This window comes from Bos javanicus, chromosome 4 (genome assembly GCF_032452875.1).
Source record: "Bos javanicus breed banteng chromosome 4, ARS-OSU_banteng_1.0, whole genome shotgun sequence".
Classification (NCBI taxonomy): domain Eukaryota; kingdom Metazoa; phylum Chordata; class Mammalia; order Artiodactyla; family Bovidae; genus Bos; species Bos javanicus.
In genome coordinates this window covers 87,872,901-87,894,918 of record NC_083871.1, presented here as the reverse complement: position 1 = coordinate 87,894,918, position 22,018 = coordinate 87,872,901, and the positions used below count along the sequence as shown (strand labels likewise).

Below are 22,018 nucleotides of genomic sequence, written 5' to 3'. Positions count from 1 at the left end.
AGGTATTACTTTACCAACAGATGCAGTTGGTCCTATTTTCAAAATGAATGTGCAAACAAAACTTATAAGTAATATTTATTTTCTCTATTTTTTTAATGCTCACTAGCTTTTACATCATAATACTATTTCTCTCCACTGAATAATATTGTCAAAGAAAGCATTCTGGGAAGATGCCATCAACATAAATGTTTATTATGTATCATTGGTATAACCAACACTATGTCAACTGAGAGGAAAAATATTTCATTGATAGGGCTGATAGATTATCTTAATGAAAATGACTGTCAACAACATTACTTGATCTTAGTTTCTTAATTTTTAAAATTTTAGATCATACGAATGTAAGTTTTATTGTATTACTTTATTTACATAAATGCCAATATTATTTGGATTCTATATTTTAATATAAGAAAATCTATATATCAAGAAAAATTAAGAAAGTGAAATTCTGGGAAGTTTTTGAAAAGGTAAAAATGCCCCTACGAGTCTGGTATTACATATTTCTAAGAAATTCATAATTTCTTGGAATTATTTTATAGCTCTTTAAGACAATAGCATATTTTGATATTTCATTGACAGAAAATTTTAACCTAAATGTATAATTCTTAATAATAATTGGTCAATAGATTTTCCTACCTTGTAATATAATGTTATAGGGGATTCTCTGTTTATCAGTACTTCATAATGACTAATTAAAGTTTTCTGCAAAACTACTGCATCAGCTTGAATTAAGAGATGTCATAATGGTGTAATACAGAAGATGACACTGTTCAAAGGAAGAGAAAATTTTAAGCAGTTGCTAGAAAAGCAAATCTATAAAATTAAATATGCCCCCAAATCATAGCAGTAAATATTTTATTAGAGATTTTCATGTGATTATGTAATGAAGACTTGGTTCTTGTCTTGGATTCACCCATATCAACCTTCCTGACTCCAAATTTTCCCTTTCCACATTTTCCCTTGTTACCTTGTCACCTCCACTGCAATGGTTTCTATTCCTTTGGCATAAGATTGTTCATCTTAAAAATAAAATATCCTATAACCAATTTTAAACACTCTGTTTATTAAATCTGTTTATAAGTGATAATTAAATGGGATATGAAATATTACCTCTCCTGACTGCATCAGCCTGAATCAGAAATACATTCTATAATTAGCATATCTTAAATTACTCTTCCCTCACTAGGTATATAATCTTACTAGGTAGAGAAAATGATTGAGTTAATTCCCCTACAGTTTCTCAACATTTGAAAGGAAGTTCTTGCATGCAATGTCATTTTTAATTTCCATTAAATTAGATGTTTCAAAGGACTTTTAAAGACTCTTATTGACCTTGGTTGAAATTGATACTGTATATAATTCAACCATTTCATTTGTCATATGTAGTATGTGTGAAGTGGCTGTTCAGAAAATGTTAGTTGAAATGAGAATTTCAGTTATTTTTTTTTCACCTATGGTTGGCAACTAAATCTGGGCAAAGAGGCTTTAACATTCTGTGATATATGAAAAATAATTATGTAAAGATTCTAATTTTACTTATACTGACATTTTTTACAGCATAAGACTCTTTAAAGATCAAACTCTATAACCTAGTCTTTTAACTGCATATGTAATAGACATATTTTAGCATTCAAGTATCTCACCAAATTAAAGATACAGCACCATCTTATGGATATATCTATATTTTTAAATTTTGGAAATATAAAAATCTTTTGAGTTTGAGAACAGAAAAGCTTTATGAGTAAAATAATTGTAGGAGGAGAATATTTTACTGTAACAAGGAAAAGGGATGCAATATTGAATAACTTGAATGTGTATGTGGGCATGCAGGTATGAATGTGTGTGTTTGTGATGTCATGGTAAATAAAGAGATTTGAAATTCTTTTTTCCTGTCAGAATTCAGAATTTGAAGAAGAAAAATAAACCATTATCACAATACAAATTCATAGCTTTGTGAAATAAGACATGTAGCTCAGAATACTGTCAGTCTCTAAATGACACTGGGACATCACCTATTATCACCTTGCAAAGATATATTCTTATAAATACATGAACCACACTTTTTAGAGAGTGATAAAAAATTTAGGTATGATAATAAACCTATTTAACTACCTCCTGATACTACAGAACTGGTAATAAACTCTCCTTATATTTATCTAGCATTTAAATTGGAGAAGGCGATGGCACCCCACTCCAGTACTCTTGCCTGGAAAATCACACGGACGGAGGAGCCTGGTAGGCTGAAGTCCATGGGGTCGCAAAGAGTCAGACATGACTGAGCGACTTTACTTTCACGCATTGGAGAAGGAAATGGCAACCCACTCCAGTGTTCTTGCCTGGAGAATCCCAGGGACGGGGGAGCCTGGTGGGCTGCCATCTATGGGGTCACACAGAGTCGGACACGACTGAAGCGACTTAGCAGCAGCAGCAGCAGCATTTAAATGTTTTCATAAGTAATTTATGTCCATTATTTTGTTCCAATTTTAGGTACAGATATTTTTGAATAAATACTTCCTAATAATCATTATTATTTTAATATAAAACACAGCCATTTTAAGGAGATTATAGAAAAATTGATGAACAAAGCTCCCCTATTAATTATTAAAGTGGAATTATAAGTATATGGTTCATATCCTTAATACTTAGCTCACTTTAGCTATCACAAAGACTTAAGGCTCTACATGATTTACCCAGTTCATATCGTGTAAAATTACTCTATGCTGACCAAAACACAGATTCCGTGGTTCTTGACTTTTTGGTGTCTTGACCTTCATGATAAAAGCTTTGAAGTCTCTCTTCTTCAAAAAGTTCATATAAAAAACACATTTTGCACACAATTTTAGGGACTTTTGGACTCCCTGGAGCTCATCCATGCTCTATGATTTTAAATATTATTCTCCTTATTTTAACATTTCTTTCCTTAAGATGTAATACTGACAAGTAAAACCGAGGAGCTTTATCACAAAAATGCAAAGTTTTCTTGTGGTAGAAATGATACATAACTTTTACACACACACACACACACACACACACACACACTCCTATTGGGCCTTAACTCATTTTCTCCCACAACTAAATTATACTAAAAGACCAGTGTAAATAAAGAAGTTCTTGTTAGTTTATTTTTATACACATTTTATTTTCATGATATTTACTTTAGAGTGAGATGTATTATATGATACTACAACAATAAAGAATTTTTGGTTTTATCCTCATGGAGTACTACAAGTTCCAATAATGTCCTGTTATGAATAGTTTTCTGTCATTTAGACTAGACTCTAAATTTCTAAATTGTGCTTCAAATGTAAACGAATTGAGGTAACAAATTAAGTTATTCCTGGATGTCCATATTAATAGAAAAATGCAACATAAAGTTAAAAAATTCTAACTATACCATATATATATTTTTATGTTCACTTCTGAGATGTGGATAAGTAGTTTATAGCTTAATAAGTAAACCAGGGAGAATTAATAGATTTATAATAGTAGTATTATATTTAAATTCAGATCCAAGACTCTACATTAATATTAGATGTTAAATTAATTTTTCATGTTATCAACTGCAGAATTATCATAATATAAAAGTTATTTTATTGGTATCCTAAAACCATCTTCCTAACTTAATACAATGTTTTAATTTTTAAGGGCATATTTGATAAAAATTCATGAAAAATTTAGATATCTGATAATTTAAAATAGAAATGAAAATATTTTCACAACCTATACCTTTCACTGTAATAAGATCTATGGGATGGATTTACCTGCTCTACATAGTGTAATACTTACTTTGTCCTTCAGAGAAGGCAATGGCACCCCACTCCAGTACTCTTGCCTGGAAAATCCCATGGACGGAGGAGCCAGGTAGGCTGCAGTCCATGGGGTCGCTGAGGGTCAGACACGACTGAGTGACTTCACTTTCACTTTTCACTTTCATGCATTGGAGAAGGAAATGGCAACCCACTCCATTGTTCTTTCGTGGAGAATCCCAGGGACGGGGGAGCCTGGTGGGCTGCCATCTATGGGGTCGCACAGAGTTGGACACGACTGAAGCAACTTAGCAGCAGTACTTTGTCCTTAAATTGGGAGGAAAGGAGAATATTTGAGAATTAAGTAATTGCTGAGTAAAAAAATGAGTGAGCTGCAATAGTAAAATTGGAGACCAAACCTTGAAGACTAAAGATTCTCAATGCAATGTCAAAACAGTCACAAAAAAAAAAAAAAGATCTATGGTGCAGTAGAAATAGTGGATTCCTGCTAGAGCTTTAGCACCAAAATCAACTAGTAATCATTGTGTTCACTGTCATACACTCACAGGAAAAAAAAAAAAAAAAGCCAGATTGACTTATGAATATTTCTGATTAAGAAGTAAAAAAATATTGACTTAAAAAAATCTCAATCCTTGGGTACACATTTAAAAAGCAAGGTGAGATGGAATGAGAAGTATACATAAAACACTTTTGCTATATAATGAATGGCTTCCCTGGTGGCTCAGCTGGTAAAGAATCTGCCTGCAATGTGGGAAACCTGGGTTTGGTACCTGGGTTGGGAAGATTCCCTGGAGAAGGGAAAGGCTACCTACTCCAGTATTCTGGCCTGGAGAATTCCATGGACTGTTTAGTCCATGGTGTCATGAACAGTCAGACACAACTGAGTGACATTCACTTTCATATAATGAAGTACGATGGTGTCTAGAGAACTGTTGAGTTGCAAGCCGAACTATCCACTTTTTTCACAGAACACTGTTTTTACTTGTGAGAACAACTCAACAAACAAATTATAAATAGTTAGATATTTGGCAGACACTTTCTCAAATGAGTGTGATCAGCTTTTCACTTTGAGGAAAATAGCTGACACCTTTTGTTGTCCAAGTGATAAATTCAAGCTTTCAAGTGGAAACTAGAATTTTGTAAAAGGTTATCTGCCAAAGTAAACAGACATTTTTCCAGTAGTTAATGACCTTTTGATGAGATTATTGACAAATGTAATTTGTTGAATACTATATAATAAAATTAAATGTGTCAACTTTTTGACAGTCTACATTGCCCAATGAACCAGTGTTTTCCAAATGACCAATGATAGTATGAAATTATGTATCAGTAAAAGATCTATTCAAAGTTCAAGATAGACTAATGGATTTTTTAGAACCATAGAGTAAGAAAAATTTATTTATGTGGTTGTACATTCCACATTGCAACTAATCTTAAAGAAACTACCACTCATTTAGTTTTAGTTTAATATCAAAGAATATCCACCATTGTGTGAAAAGGCTATTGAAATACTCAACTCCTTCCTTTTCAACCACATATCTATGGTTATTTTTCATCTTTTTGAAACAAAGCAATATAGTGCAACAGACTGAGTATAGAAGTAGATAGAAGAATGTAGAAGCACATGCAAACCAGACATTAAAGAGATTTCTGTAGTGTAAACTAACACAATTATTCCCACCTTTTTATAAATATAGTGTTTTTTTCATAAAATATGTAACATGTTATATAACAGGTTATTATTATTAAATGAATAGTCATTTCTAAATTTCTTTAGTTTTATCTTTCTAATATTAGAAATACTAATAAATTTAACCTACATAACCAAGAGATCTTTGGGAACCTTAATAACTTTTAAGAGGGTAAATGGTTTTCATACCTGAAAACAAATGTATTAATCACTGTTAGTTCAGTTTAGTTCAGTCGCTCAGGCTTGTCTGACTCCTTGTGACTCCATGGACCACAGTATGCCAGGCCTCCCTGTCCATCACCAACTCCCTGAGTTCACCCAAACTCATGTCCATTGAGTTGGTGATGCTATCCAACCATCTCATCCTCCATTGTCCCCTTCTCCTCCTTCCTTCAATCTTTCCCAGCATCAGGTTTTTTCAAATGAGTTGGCTCTTTGCATCGCGTGGCCAAAGTATTGGAGTTTCAGCTTCAACATCAGTCCTTCCAATGAACACCCAGGACTGATCTCCTTTAGGATGGACTGGTGGATCTCCTTGCAGTCCAAGGGACTCTCAAGAGTCTTCTCCAACACCACAGTTCAAAAGCATCAATTCTTCAGTGCTCAGTTTTCTTTAGAATCCAGTCTCACATCCACACATGACTACTGGAAAAACCATAGCCTTGACTAGATGGACCTTTGTTGGCAAAGTGATGTCTGTGCTTTTTAATATGCTGTCTAGGTTGGTTACAACTTTCCTTCCAAGGAGTAAGCGTCTTTTAATTTCATGGCTGCAATCACCATCTGCAGTGATTTTGGAGCCCCCCAAAATAAAGTCAGTCACTGTTTCCACTGTTTCCCCATCTATTTCCCATTAAGTGATGGGACTGAATGCCATGATCTTTGTTTTCTGAATGTTGAGCTTTAAGCCAACTTTTTCACTCTCCACTTTCACTTTCATCAAGAGGCTTTTTAGTTCCTCTTCACTTTCTGCCATGAGGTTATTGATATTTCTCCCGGCAATCTTGATTCCAACTTGTGTTTCTTCCAGCCCAGTGTTTCTCATAATGTATTCTGCATATAAGTTAAATAAGCAGGGTGACAATATACAGCCTTGAAATACTCCTTTTCCTATTTGGAAAGAGTTTGTTGTTCCATGTCCAGTTCTAACTGCAGTTTCTTGACCTGCATACAGGGGTCTCAAGAGGCAGGTCAGGTGGTCTGGTATTCCCAACTCTTGAAGAATTTTCCACAGTTTATTGTGATCCACACAAAGGCTTTGGCATAGTCAATAAAGGCTTTGGCATAGTCAATAAATTTGAAATAGATGTTTTTCCGAGATTCTCTTGCTTTTGCGATGATCCAGCATTTGTTGGTAATTTGATCTCTGGTTCCTCTGCCTTTTCTAAAACCAGCTGGAACATCTGGTCACTGTTAGAGACCATGGTAATAGTAAATAGTTAATAAAGACATATTCTTACTCTCCCTGCTCAATATCAGTAGACTATCCCTTATAATATTCTCTGGTTAAAAACTTGATTTCAATTTAATTTTCTTGAGCATTATTGTTGAAACAGTTAAAAGTATTTTTTTTTTTGGTAGGACTAGAATCTTCATCCCTGGAGATATTGGTTGAATTCCTGGCCAATCAACACAATGCTTTCTTTACAGTGTCCTAGTACAGTGCTTAATATAGTCTAGGCACTCAATAAATTGCATTGACTAGCAGAAAATGTGTTTAACAACAAAGTCAATAAAAGTGAAAAAAAAAAAAACTGTGAAAGCTAGAGGGAAAAAATTTCCATTTATTGCTTTATCCATTTATGAACATAATTACTAGATTTTATCCATTCCCACAAAATAGTTTGTATCTCTATTAACATTTAAAACACAAACACATTCTTGTAGGATAAGTACCTGCTTCTCTAGGAGATCTTAATTATCATCACATATATTATACATCTTGAATTAATGCAAAACTTTTTTCATGACATTTTGGGCCCATAGGTCACAATATGCTTTTACCTTTCTTTATTCCCTGTACTTTACAACAAGCTCATTTCTGTTACCTCCTCCAAATTTCTTATAAAATGGAAATTAAAAAAATGGAACTGTAATCAATCATTGTTGAATGCAGACAGATTGAATAGGAACAGAAAGAAAGTAACTTCTTATTGTGGGCTCAAACCTTCTTATCAAAATTATGAAATCTTTAAGATTTTAATAAAATCCCTTACCATATTTGGAAGTTCTTTTAGTTCAGTTGTTTCAAGGCAAATAATTTAGACATACAAACTATAAGCTATGTTAAAAAAATCAATAAATAAATGCATTGAATCATTTACTAATTTATCTGCAATTTATTTCTATGGTTCTACAGTTTAAAGTGAGCTACATAATAAAGTAATTACAATAACAATAAAGTACTTGGCATTTACTCTATGCTGCCGCTTAGGCACTCAGTTCTGTCTGACTCTTTGTGACCCCTGAGCTGTAGCCTACCAGGCTCCTCTGTCCATGGGGATTCTCCAGGCAGGAATACTGGAGTGGGGTGCCATTTCCTCTCCCAGGGGATCTTCCCAACCCAGGGACTGAACCCAGGTCTTGAGGATTGCAGGCGAATTCTTTACCATCTGAGTCACAGGGAAGCCCATTTACTCTATACTGGATAATCTTTTAGTACTTTGGATATATTATCTTATTTAATCTTCACAACAAAAGTTTAACTGTATCTTGCATGTGTAACAGTATGGACTAGTAATTTTTCTGATCAATTTGTGCTGATCATCTGCATATATTCCTATCCTTTATTTGTAAAAAGTTGGGGGGGGGGACGTCACAGAACAATCTTTGCTAGGATTCAAATTCTAACTTGAAAGGTGAAAAAGAAAAAGCTGGAAAAAAGAAAAAGGAAATGCAAAGTAAGTAGAGATTTCAATGAAGTCACCAGGAGGATTACTGCCTCATAAGATATACTCATCTTAAAAGTTTCAAAAAATGTGTTATTTTATCTCACTTTTACAAATGCATACCTTTTTATTAGCTAGGTTTGTGAGTTGACATTTTTCTCATACATATTTATGGAACTGGTCCTTCCATTTGACCTGAAAAAGATTCCTCTGTCTGTTGTAATATAATTTTAGCTATAACTACAAAAAATCATAGACTTAAGGAATATTTTGTGAATTTTTCCTCTATTACCACAGGAGCATATATTACCATAACTTCTTATTTTGTTCATGTCTGTTTCACATGCACCCCCTCAGGGACTAAATTTTACTGTTTCTATCTACTCAGAATAGTGCATAGCCTAGAGTGGGTGCCCCCAAAATGTCTGTTCAGTGAAATTATGATTTCATCCGTGACTTGAAAGAGTTAATACCTTTCTTTCAGGTCAAATGCACAAATCAATTCTCAACTAGAAAACAGACCACCTATAGCTATTCAGGTCACACACCTGTTTCCTTAAATATCGTTTCCAAAACACATTTGATATTCTATTTTATTACTGTACATCCATCTTATCCTAGCATTAGAAGTGTTTCATTAAAAAGCAGTATAACTTCCATTTGTTTTTATGCTCACCTTGACAAAAATAAAAATGAATCATTGACTACAGTGTATTTTGTGTATTTATGAAACGGCATAAAGCAATCATAGTCTTATTTTAGGCATCATTTATTCAATTATCCCAGAGCATCAACTGATGTTATAATTACCTGAAAAGGTAATATTTAAGGTAGAAATTTGGCAAGAATATTAGTGTAAGCACAAACTTAAAAATGTTAATTAAAAAGTATTAGGGCTCTGTTTATTCTTAATGATCAGGTTTTCTTTTCACATTCCTTTTCTTCAAACCATCTCTATTTTGGAGGAGAGGTAGGGAGGGTTCCTCATAAATGCATCATTGGCCACCTTCTCACCACGAATGTGTTTTCCGGACCTCATAATCCATACCTGCAGCTTCAACTACCACCAACATGCTGATGATTTCTTTGCCCAGGTGTGAGTAACAGGTTTGCATTTCCAAATGGGTCTAGGAGCACTCTGATAAGCTCCTCAAAACCTGATGTTTCTCCATACCTACATGTCCCTTAGAAGTTCACATTTCATCTCTTAGTTTGTCATATCCTGGGAATTACAGTCTACCCTTGACCCTCTTCCTCAGCATCTCATACATGTTCCCTTCATTCCTTTGTCCATCTCTTAGGCTTTCCTCCCTTGCTCATTTCCATCTTAAATTCAAGCCCTCATTGTATCTATTCCAGATTTCTTTAGTAACTAATCTCAATGGTATCCTGCATCTTGTTTTACTGCCCTTTTATTGCTCCAGATTGACTCTTAAGAGTTAGAGATCACCTAGTGTTGTACCTTACTGTTAACTTTGTGTGTATTCCCATTTTCTTCAGGACATAGTTTATATTCCAAAGCATGGTATACAAGGGCATGGACACCCGCCCACTGTCCTTCTGCTCAAGTCTGAATTTGCCTCTGTCTGCTCTCTAGCCTCATCTTCCCCATCTTCATATGTAACCTTTATTTAGGGCATGCTAGTTTGCAGTTCTCCAGAGGTGGAAAACAATTTCATACCTTTGCAAATGTGGTTGCATGGTCTATAGTGCCCTCACTCCAATAGCTATAAATCATTCTTCAAAACATCTATCAAGCATAGGGGAAGCCTTCCCTTACTCAAACTTGAATAAGATATTTTTTCTCTGTATTACCATTATCTCCCAGGTTATCAGACCTATCACTGGATTACAGTTCTAATATTTATTTTCTGTTTTTTTTCAATGAACGTTTTCTCCTCTGTCATTCTCTAACCTGAAATTTTCTAAAGACTATCTCTGGTTCTTCTAAATATACCCTGCATAGTTTTAACAATGTTAGTTTCTTAACCAATATAAGTTTCATTAATTAAATTCTTAAACATTCTCTTTGTTGTTTTGGATGTTTCTTTAATTTATGCCCTTTAAGCCATTTTCATCATTATAGACATTGTATGTTATTCTACAAATTATTAGGTATTTTCCAGTGGGATTTCCAAGGCTTGGAGAATCTTTAATTCAATAACCATTTTTTAATAGGAAGAGAATAATAAGCTATCACATCAAGCAATTTTAACTAACTAATAAAGGAAACAAAAAAATACCTTTCCTTGGCAAGAAAAGAAAGGGCAATAAAGCTGCTGTATATAAATTACACTTTTGTGTGCCTAGGAATTAAATTCTTGTTATCTATTTAATAAACATCATACATTTAATATACTGATTTATAATTAGACAAATTATAATAAAAGCTACTATTTGGAACTAGAAAAGATTCAGTATGTTGTGTCCTTGTTTTATTAGATGTTGGTTCTGCATGAAAGGGTTGTCTAAGTCTCAGGATCCTTATCTGTACAATGGAACTAAAAATAAATGGGATCAGGTTTGTAAAGGGCTTAGAGTAGTACCTGGTACAAAACACTGTGAATAATAATCCTCATCACCTATCTCAAAAGGCTACTTTGGTGACATTATTCGTCAAGCACATGTACAAAACTTTACCAAATGTAATGTATACAGCATTAGACACTATAACTTAAATGAATAAGCTTGTTATTTATGATTTACCCTGCCAAAAATGAAACACTGTCTTTAAATAATCAGTTTTTGAGATTTGTGTTTCTTGGCAGATGGAGCTCAGCCAGCTGAGCACCTGAGGTGTCACACCCTCAGGAAACACCTTTTATCACTGTGGGCGTCATCAAGGATTGATAAATAGGCAAGTTTCCCCAAGAGTAAATGCCTCTTTGTTTTTCTACGTCTAAGGAGACTATGGGTAAATGCTGAAGGAAAGTTTCTCTCATGGGTACCTAACTGTGGAAGTGGCTGCAAAAACCAAAAGCTCCTATCTGGCCACGGGGTAGACAAGCTCAGAGCCGGAAGTTTTACCTGCCCGGTGATAACTGCCTTGAGCTTCAATTGCTTCCCCGCCACTTTGGCCACTGCGCACTGCACCTTGAGTTGAAGGCGCTGTTTTCCCTGTTTCCTTCTTCGTCCGGATTAAGAACACCGGAAAAATCACAGAAAGAAATTCCTAGGTGGTTCTAACACCGGGACTGAGAAATCTGCGCAGTAAGACAGGCTTCGGGTGCTGCAAAAAGACGCCCACTTGAGGCCGGAACCAACAGTGACCAAGTGTGTGCTTCCATGCGCTGCGGGCTCTTCCAAACGCTAACAGCACTGGACACCCGGCGTGCGCCCAAATATTTACTAAATAAATGTCTACACTGCACAACCTGTCTTGAGTCAAATGCATCCCCGCCCAGAAAATAATCAAGCTATGTGATTATTATAGAGCTGAATCAGACTGCCATTTCGCAAATACAAAACCAATCTTGCTCATGCATCTACAGGAATAAAGACGGTTTAAAAAGAAAGCCTCTCGCGTTTTGTTTTTGCTTTTCTTTTCAAGAACATTCCTCTGACTTTTACAATATGGACTTCACCATAGCATCGGACAGCAGCAGAGCAAGAGACTTTATAAAGTCTCTTCCCAACGTTATTTGGAGGTAAACGGCTCTGGCCGCACTTTTCTGCTCTGGGGTTCAATCCTAGGTATCAATTTCGGGTCGGAGACGCCCCTTATGGCCGTTCCCCTCACCTGGGGAGGTAGAAGGGGGCAGCTCTCCTGGCCCCCTGTCCGCCTGTGCCTCAGAAATCTTGCGGAAGAAAAGAAAGGTGGTGATGGTGAGGTCACGACCATCTAAAGATCCCGGGTCGGCGCACGCAGAACCACTAAGCTGAGCGCCTCTGTATGTTTGCGAACCGCCCGCCTGGCACCCAAGCATTCGGCCCGGGTCGCGGCGGCGGCGCGCGCACGCGCACTCCGCGGCCCCGCGCCCGCTCCTCAACATTCCATTCCACGTGTTGCTTGTTGTAGGCGCCACAGGTTCCCCACCTGCGCCGGGGCGCTCGGGCGGCCGCGCCTCGGCCGGCGGAGGTTGAGGAACCAAGAGGGCGGCGGGGCCACGGCCCGCTGAGCAGTTCACTAGGCGCTCGGGCTCACTCCCGGCGCTAACTCCGCCTATTTAATCCGGGCGGCCCCCGCCCGCCCCTTTCGCCCTGGTGGTAGGAAACACTCCTGGGTCCAACTCGACGTGTCCGGAAAGCCTCGGTCAGTTTCCCTTTCGTTCTGCCGCAGCAGCTGCCAGCCGCTCAGCTCGTGCAGACCCGCGGGCGCAGCCGCCGAGAGTGAGGCGCCTGGGGGGCCGCGGATTGCGCGGCAGGGCGTCCGGAGCACCATGCTGGACCCGTCTTCTAGCGAAGAGGAGTCGGACGAAGGGCTGGAAGAGGAGAGCCGCGATGTGCTGGTGGCGGCCGGCGGCTCGCAGCGAGCGCCGCCGGCTCCGGCTCGGGAAGGGCGGCGGGACGCGGCGGGGCGCGCAGGTGGCGGCGCGGCCAGACCCGTGAGCCCGAGCCCCTCGATGCTCAGCGAGGGGCGAGACGAACCTGAACGGCAGCTGGACGAGGAGCAGGAGCGGAGGATCCGTCTGCAGCTGTACGTTTTCGTCGTGAGGTGCATCGCGTACCCCTTCAATGCCAAGCAGCCCACCGATATGGCCCGGAGACAGCAGAAGGTGAGTTGCTTGCAGGACCCGGCGTTTCCAACCTCCACTTCTTCCTCCCTGGGCTTTTCTCCTGGTAGAACTCTGGGGCCCCTGCCCGCTGTCCTTCTGCAGGACACTGTGTTTTTGTTACTCTTGGAGGGCAAGGGAATCTTTGGGGGTGTGTGTGTGTGTGTGTGTGTGTCGAGGGGTACAGTTCTTCAGCCCGCCGGGTGTCGGGTTGCCGCGGACTTGCCTTCTCCCCCACGGTTGGCAGAAGGGTCAGTTTGGCATCCATGGGGCTGATACCGGCCCGGCGGTGCGGCTGCTGCACCCGGCGGGCTCGGCCCCGGCCGGATCCGGACGCAACTCCTATCAACTTTAATTTCAAAACACCGGTGGTGCATTCCTGTCCACTTAGTTCTGCTAGAGCAGGGCTTTACCCTGGATCTGAATGAATGCGGGATCTGAGCAAGAGGGAAGTCTTCTCTAAGGAGAAGGTGTAGAAATGTTCCCCAAAACAAACCTAACCTGACAAGTTTTCCTGTACTGCTGTACAACTAGGACATCAAATCCTAAGGCGGAATAGTGTGCAGCTTGGAGAGTGGCTGTGGGTTAGTAATTACTAGTCCCGGCAGGCCTTAATGAAACACGCTATTGATGAAAAATAGGATTGGTTTGTGACCACTTCAAAACAACGTACTACACACCCCGCCATTCCCAGAGAGGTAAGGCATTTGTTTCGGGTGAAATGCACGCCAACTTTAGTTTTGAAACAAGACCCCCAGGAGTCTAATTTTGTAGCAGACAAAAGTAATGACTCAAATTGCCCTAATTGGGTATATGTTTTTGATAGAAACTAAGAAACCCTCATTAACAGAGTATGAACCTAGAGGTTCGCTGGAAATCTTCACCAGTCGCCTTAGTTTGGGACAGGATATGAAGACCCAGAGAGACTGTAATTTGCCCAGAGCATGCCTCGTTGCACAGAGATTTGTTTTCTGAAGCATTAACCTCAGAATGTGAGGCATTTCTTAGAAATTTGGAGCACTTCTGAATTGACTTGTGAAAAGCTATATTTCAGAGTAAATGCAGTCTCCCCATTACCCTTCACCCCCATTTACCCAGCTTCTCTAAAACAAGCCTAAACCAAGCAGCTGTCTTGAATCACTCTCTGGGTATGCTTATGGGATGATTCTGTACACCTGCAAGCTAATTACCCAGACCCTTCAGGTGCCTAACCCTCTAGGTAACTCAGTCACAGAATGCTAGAGCTGGAAAAAAACCTTGGGATCCGGACAGGCCTCTCATTTTGGAGACATATTTGAGTAACATTTCCTATTCCCTAAATAATTGGCATGATCAGAGCCACCATTCCTGAGGTCAGTTTGGAGGCAGTGCCCCATGGAGTTCTTGGAGCCTTCCACTCTGCTCTCAGGTGAGTACCACACTGTTCTCTTTTGCCTGCATTGGGTTGCACTGCAGTCACTCACTGCCTCTCAGCTCTGTAGGTCAAGTGACTTTCAACTTCAGTACCTACTCTAAAATTATAACTAAATTTTGATGTATGTTGTTTAGTCATATTGAGTTTATGACTATCATCCAGTCTCCAGTACTTCCATTCATATTGCATTTAACCTTATTTTTGGTATTAAAGTATAAAAATAATGTGTAATGAAACTAAGAGACTATTCCTATCTGGAATATTATTACTGAAGATGCTTTTGCAAAAAGTCACTTGCTGGTAGCTGATTCTTACTGTGCATACTTGTTGCATTTTGTTAGTAAAACAAACACTCCTTTGCTTGTTCAAATAGTACAGATTTCTCTGACTCCTCTTGTTTAAATAGAATGTTTTTCCAGAAATTTGAATTGGCAAACAGGTGCAGTCACAATACCGCTGAGGAAATAATTTTTTATAACATCATTCAGACGTCATCAAAAAGAATTACGAACAGCAGAAAAAGAAGCAGAACTCTGTCTGTGCTCTGTGCAAGAACACTTGGAAATTTGTTTCCCAAATATTGAGCATTGAATGCTGTCAGATGAAGTTTTGCAAAGTATTCTTATTTTTAAGGGGGAAGGCCCCAAAACAACTTAAGTGTTTTCCCTTATTCAACAAGCCCCACATTTTTTCTTTAAGCATGTTGCTTGCTGAAGGGAGCTGGAGTAATTCTTAGCAGTTGGGTTCCCTCCTAGGACAAAATGAAATGAGAATTTAACTATATTCCTGTGAATTTGATGCTCAAGCCAATAATTAATGCCCAAAACTTTGTCTTGAATTATACAGTTGGGTTATATAAAAGAAGTACCAGGATAATTGCAAAATCACTAATCCATTGTATATTTTTATTCTGTATCTTGAGGTAGTCAAACATCTAGTAAAAGGATTTAATGGCTTAAATTGTTGTCATTGAAGTGCATATTGCTGCTTACTCCTCCTAACTTGAGAATTTAGAAACAGAGAAATTGAGATCTGAAAGGGTCCTCATCTTTAAAAGAAGAAAACTAATCACAGGATGGTAGAAGCCTTATTCTGGTGGTCAAAGCTCTCTTGCTATTAGGTTGAGTGAGTTGGTTGAGTTTCTGTGAACCAGCTTAGCTGCAGTGATTTTTGTTTTCCTAGCTGGCTAAAATGGCCCACAAAGCTATCAAGAGGTTGTATCCGTGAATTGAAAAATCGTAATGGCATTAAACTCAGTTGACTTAAACATGGCTGTCTTTGCTTTTGGCTGGGAAGTTTCAGCTTAGAATAATAATGGTGGTTGGCTTATGCCAGTCTAACTTAGGACTTTACAGAAAATTCTGGAAGTGAGTGTATAGACATTGACGAAACTTTCACGAGGTGGTCACACTGCCTAAATGGTTCACACATGATACGAATGTGAAGTAACAAGCAGCCAGTAGCAGAATGACTTTAGCTGTGGCTAATGCCTCAGTCTCTGCTTATTTACATAATCTTTGCTCTATCCGTTAACAGATAATGATGAACCTTGGATGATTCCAGATCATTGGTTAAATGTGGAATCAGTGTTGAAATTAGGAAACAATAACAGATAAAGCTATTACAGTTATTACTTAATAAAGGCCATTTGTCTTTGGACATCAGTTTTTACTTTATAAAGGCAGGTTGTCTTTGGAAAACATTGAGACCCTAAAGGAAAAATACAGTCCATAGTTGTTAGAAGGTAGGGGAAAATCTGATGAATATAATGACTGCCATAGAAGAGGTTAAGCACATTCCTTAATTGGGGGCTTACAGATTGCAGGTCTCAATTTATAAGAAATTTCAGGTGTGTATGCGAAGTTTTGGTTGTCCACTCCATAGGTTTATAGTCAGTAAGTTGCTTTTTCATTATTAAATTTAGTGACAGATACTAAAGCCAACTACCTTAAACTAGAAATAATGAAGAGGGAATTTAAAAGATTAAAATGGTACCTGATAACTCTCCATGGGATTCATATACCCATGTTCTTTGCATTTTTATGTGTCCCTGTAATCTTACTAAACTCCTTAAACCTCCTTATGTAATCACTCCCACCACTTTGCATAATTTTCCACACTAATTAAGTTTGAGAAATGTATACAAATAGTGTGAAATCGCAGATGGTGGGGAAGTAATCTCCTTTGGTAAAACTGATCAAGGAGAGAGCATCACGGGGAAATAGTATTGGGTGGAGTGACACACGGTGGGTTCTTGCCTACATGTCTCACATGTGAGTGTCAGGCTGCAATAAGTGGCTGCTTTTAGCCCTCTTTGGAAATGGGAGTATTTTTGTGGCTTAAACAAAACAAAACCATTTCTCACTGCTTAGATGATATCCAAGCTCGGGGAAAGAGCCAATTTTATGGGGAAAAAAAAAAAAAAGCTAGATTTATAAACTCCAGGAATCACATACCTTACACTAGACGTCATTGTGCCTTAGTGCTGTGTTGTGCCATCTGCAGGACCTAAGATACGACTGAGGCCTGGGGTATAAGAACCTAGTAAACGCTTGTTGGATACATGAAGTATCAGGTTTAGTCCATGTTTCAAAGACCTAGTGAGGTGTGTGGGCTTAGTCATTGCTGACTCTTTCCGACCCCATGGACTATAGCCTGCCTGGCTCCTGGTCCTTGGAAATTTCCAAGCAAGAATACTGGAGTGGGTTTCCATTTTCTTCCTCTAGGGGATCTTCCTGATCCAGGGATTAAACTCCAGTCTCTTGCATCTCTCGCTTTGGCAGACAGATTCTTTATCACCGAGGCCCCTCGGAAACCCCTCAGTGAGGTATAGGGTGGCAGAAAGAATATAGAGGGTAAGAGTTGACTTCTCTTCTTGGAAATTAATCTTCCTAAACATGTTGTGAGATCTCTTGGACTCACCCCACCCTCCATAGTGCCCTGACCAGGGACTGAACCCAGGCCCCCTGCATTGGGAGCATGGAGTCTTTAGCCATTGGACCACCAGGAGGGTTACCCCACCATCTCTAAAGAAAGCCATGAAAATGACAATACCTGCTGCTGTATAACTAATGACTTCACAGGGGTTTTCCCAATGCCAATACCAAATCCAGGGGGACAGGCAGTGTGGAAGCCCCATGAGGTGCCTTTCTTGCTTGCAGGGTTCCAGGAGATATGGTGATAGTCTAAAAAGCCCAGCCTCTCAGGGAATTGGGATAATTCATGCTTTACTACTCAGGCTTTGGTTCTTTATGGGGCAAACACAGAAGGGATGGGTTATGTTGTTTTTGCTGCTTTTAATAATAGGGAGTACATTGTCCTATGGGGAGTAAGTAGGAAACCACACATTAAAGTGAAACCTTGGACTGGACTTACACAGTATCTCAGAGAAGAAAGGGCCACTGGTTTCAAGTGATTCATCTGTCCCTCCAGAGGGTATCTTGGGACCGCAGCACTGAATTTGGTAGAATGAGTTGTGCTAATGAGAACTCAAATGGATTGAGTGATGTTGGAGTTTGCTTCTTTCAAAAATGAAATCAGCAGTAATCTCTGATATACATTGACTGCTTATAAAGTGAAATAAAATATTGTGTGTGTCCCCTCTTCAGTTTTAAATGGAAGCAGTTTCCTCAATTTCTACACTCACAAGATAAATAGCATAGTTTGTAAAGTCATTAAAGACCTTCAAAACAGAATTAAGGCCAGTTGCCAGGTTATTAAGTATGGGAATTATGAATGGAAAATCCCATCAGTTATAATTTTCTATGAGACAAGCCTCTTGAGTTATTGTGCTGCTTTTTATGCATTTCAAATTAGGCCTGTTTTGGGAAAGAGGGTGGGTCTCATTGTCATGTGTTACTGCCATTTCAGTTTTTAGCCTAGGGAAAGAAAACCTAATAATATCATTAGATGATATAGTCCCAAGGTTTTAAGAGTATTCAAAAATCAAATCATGAAACTGTCCCAAATCTATAACATTTTTTTAGGACCAGTGTTTAAGTGACTTATATATTTTGATATGATTTCCTTATTGTTGTTATTCAGTCATGTCTGACTCTTTGCAGCCCCATGGACTGCATCATGCCAGCCTTCCATGTCCTTCACCATTGCCTGGAGCTTGCTCAAACCCATGTCCATTGACTAAATGGTAACATCCAACTATCATGTCCTCTGTCGTCCCTGTATCCTGCCTTCAATCTTTCCCAGCATCAGGGTCTTTTCCAATGAGTTGGCCGTTTGCGTCAGGTGGCCAAAGTATCGAAGCTTCTGCATCAGTCCTTCTAATGAATATTCAGGATTAATTTCCTTTAGGATTGACTGGTTTGATCTCCTTGTGGTCCAAGGGACTCTCAAGAGTCTTCTTCAATACCGCAACTCAAAAGCATCAATTCTTTGGCGTTCAGCCTTCCTTATGGAAAGGCAGAAAGATACAATTTCCTTTCTTTACAAAAACAAAAAAGCAAAACTTGGGATTCTTCTCCTTAGCTGCATGCTAGAATCATCTGGAGAGCTTTTTAAACAATCCTGTTATTCAGATTGTACTGCAGACTAATTGAATCCGTCTCTGGGGTTATAGTCATAAAGCTTTCTGGGTGCTTCCAAGGTACCATCAGACATGAGATGCCCTGTTTTAAAGGGAAACTACAGGGAAATGACTTACAGCTTGTGTCTGTGTCACCTGGGCAAGGTGAAGGTATTTGCAGTAGTGAGTTAGATTGCTCAGTAATTAAACCCATATTACACATGAAGGAAAAGGTAATAGGGATGCTCTAAGCAAGGAACAAAAAACATCAGTATTTTAGACTTTACTGAATCAATAGTGGGAGGGCAGTGCATATTTGGACTTTTAAAAGGTCTTTAATATGATGAAATGCTGTAGACCATTAAACTGCATTAACAGTTGTATAATTTATTTATTACAAAACTATGGATAGATTGCTAGGTTCGCAACAGAAAATACAGCAGGGTAAACCTGAGTGTTTTTTTATTAAAAAATGAACTGGAAAACATAATATAGTGAAACCTTAAGTTGGAGTTGACACTGAGCAATGACTATCTGCTTCCCAGTTGGCTCACTGGGACAGAACCCACCTTCCAATGCAGGAGACACAAGAGATGCATGTAAGATAGCTGGGTCAGGAAGATTCCCTGGAGTGGGAAATGGCAACCCACTCCAGTATTCTTGCCTGGAAAATTCTATGGACAGAGGAAGGCCACAATCCATGGGGTTGCAAAGAGTTGGACATGACTGAGCAACTGAGCATGAATGCCTGAGTGAATTTCACAACGATTTCCTCCTAGGAGATCATTGCTGCTGCTGCTGAGTCACTTCAGTCCTGTCTGACTCTGTGTGACCCCATAGACGGCAGCCCACCAGGCTCCCCCGTCCCTGGAATTCTCCAGGCAAGAACACTGGAGTGGGTTGCCATTTCCTTCTCCAATGCATGAAAGTGAAAAGTGAAAGTGAAGTCACTCAGTCATGTCTGACCCTCAGCGACCCCATGGACTGCAGCCTACCAGGCTCCTCCATCCATGGGACTCTCCATTAGTGGGTGGCATTTTTCTTCAGTGTGTGTACTAAGAATGTATATGGGTTTTTCAAAAAGTAAACTTCAGGAGACATTCTCAAGTAATTGTTTTAAGTGAAGTAATTACAAACTAAGGACTTAGCTGAGAGTGTCTTTATTTACATACTCTTTTCCCAAACTATAACATTAGGTGGACAGGTAAGGAAAGCCTCCATTTTCCTCACACTGTGTAACTTAAGTCTTTGGTTTGCATTTGGGAGCCTTTGACTTTGTAGAGCATCATTGATGCTTTGCTTTGCTTCTTGAGATTTTATCACATCACTTTGTAAACTTTATGGTTTGAATACTTTCATTTTATAACCTCCAAGTTAGTAATAAATTTTTATGATGAGAATGTTACTGGGGCAAAGGGTATGAATAATTAAAAGGCTATCTTTCTCAATCTGATAGCTGAGATGATACTTAATTTGCTCATTTCTGAGTGCTTGGGGGGTGATGAATGTATATGATCTGATATCCTTTTCCCACTTTTCTATTGAGATCATGGTTTTACTTATTAATGTGTCCCCTTCATCAGTATGTTGAAGATAGTGTTCCTTTGGGGAGACTGTTTATGTAGTCTGCCTTTCACTTTGTTTTTAGATATAGTTCAATTGATCTTTATGTTTCTTAAAAACTTATTTCTTATTTATGTTCTTAGATAATCAATTTCCCATTTTGAATTAAAGTTTGAATCAAGGAGTTGACTTTGCTTTTTTCCCCAAATAGCTCAGCTATTCTTGAAGCCTAACTTTTGATTAAGCTTTATTTTCATTACTGAGGTGTTCAGTTCAGTCACTCATTTGTGTCCAACTCTTTGTGACACCATGGACTGCAGCACGCCAGGCTTCCCTGTCCATTACCAACTCCCAGAGCTTGCTCAAACTCATGTCCATCCAGTTGGTTATGCCATCCAACCATCTCATCCTCTGTTGTCCCCTTCTCCTCCTGCCTTCAATTTTTCTAGCATCAGGGTCTTTTCAAATGAGTCAGTTCTTTGCATCAGGTGGCCAAAGTACTGGAGTCTCATCTTCAGCATCAGTCCTTCCAGTGAACACCCAGGACTGATCTCCTTTAGGATGGACTGGTTGGATCTCCTTGCAGTCCAAGGGACTCTCAAGAGTCTTCTCCAATACCACAGTTCAAAAGCATCAATTCTTCAGCAGTCAGCTTTCTTTATAGTCCAACTCTCACATCCATACATGACTACTGAAAAAAACCATAGCTTTGACTAGACGGATCTTTGTTGGCAAAGTAATGTCTCTGGTTTTTAATATGCTGTCTAGATTGATCATAGCTTTTCTTCTAAGGATATTTCTAATTTTATTATGCTGTCAGTGTGGCTCACTGAGCTATTTCACTGTATCTAGTATTTTTACATTACAAATTTGTATATATATAGTCTGACTTTAAGATGTAAAGTTTTATATCTAAATCAGCATTATTGTAGTAACCCTTCCTATCTGGTCATCTTTGCAGTAACTGCATTATCCTATAATTATGTGGATAGCTGACCCTTGAACAACATGGGTTTGAACTGCACAGGCCCCATCTGTACACAGTTTTTTCAGTAGTAAATACTACCGTACTACCTGATTTACCATTGGCCTACGCAGAACCTCGGATATGGAGGAATGGAGAGTTGGAGTACTGGCTATAATAATGTGCTGATTTTCAACTGTGCCAAGGGTCAGTGCCCCTAAGCCCAGCATTGTTCCAGGGTTGACTGTATTTTCAATTTATCTTGCATTTCTAGAAGTATTCATGAATTTTAATGTTGGATTCTTTATATACTTAGGAATTTTTATACTATTACCAGTGAAAAGTAACTCCCTTTGATTCATAGTGTGTTGAGTAAAATTTCTATTCAATGTTTTATCCAATTTTAGCATTGAAACAACTTTCTTTTGAAGAGTTTATCAGGTATATTGTAGGTATCCTTAATACATACACATCCGCACTCATACATTGACCTATATA

General features: G+C 38.7%; 1 protein-coding gene across 11 annotated transcripts in view; it reads left to right on the top strand.

Moving 5' to 3' along the window:
- Positions 1 to 12,354: 12,354 nt before the first annotated feature.
- CADPS2 (calcium dependent secretion activator 2) overlaps positions 12,355 to 22,018 on the top strand; it is a 591,026-nt gene continuing 581,362 nt past the window's right edge. For 5 of the 11 annotated variants that reach the window (XM_061414559.1, XM_061414552.1, XM_061414556.1 and 2 more), the window contains exon 1: positions 12,356 to 13,060. In XM_061414559.1, the coding sequence (XP_061270543.1) occupies positions 12,725 to 13,060 (336 nt within the window). In that variant the 5' untranslated portion in view covers positions 12,356 to 12,724. Of the gene's footprint in view, positions 13,061 to 22,018 lie in introns of all 11 variants that reach the window. The other 6 variants (XM_061414557.1, XM_061414550.1, XM_061414553.1 and 3 more) reach the window with 3 other exon arrangements.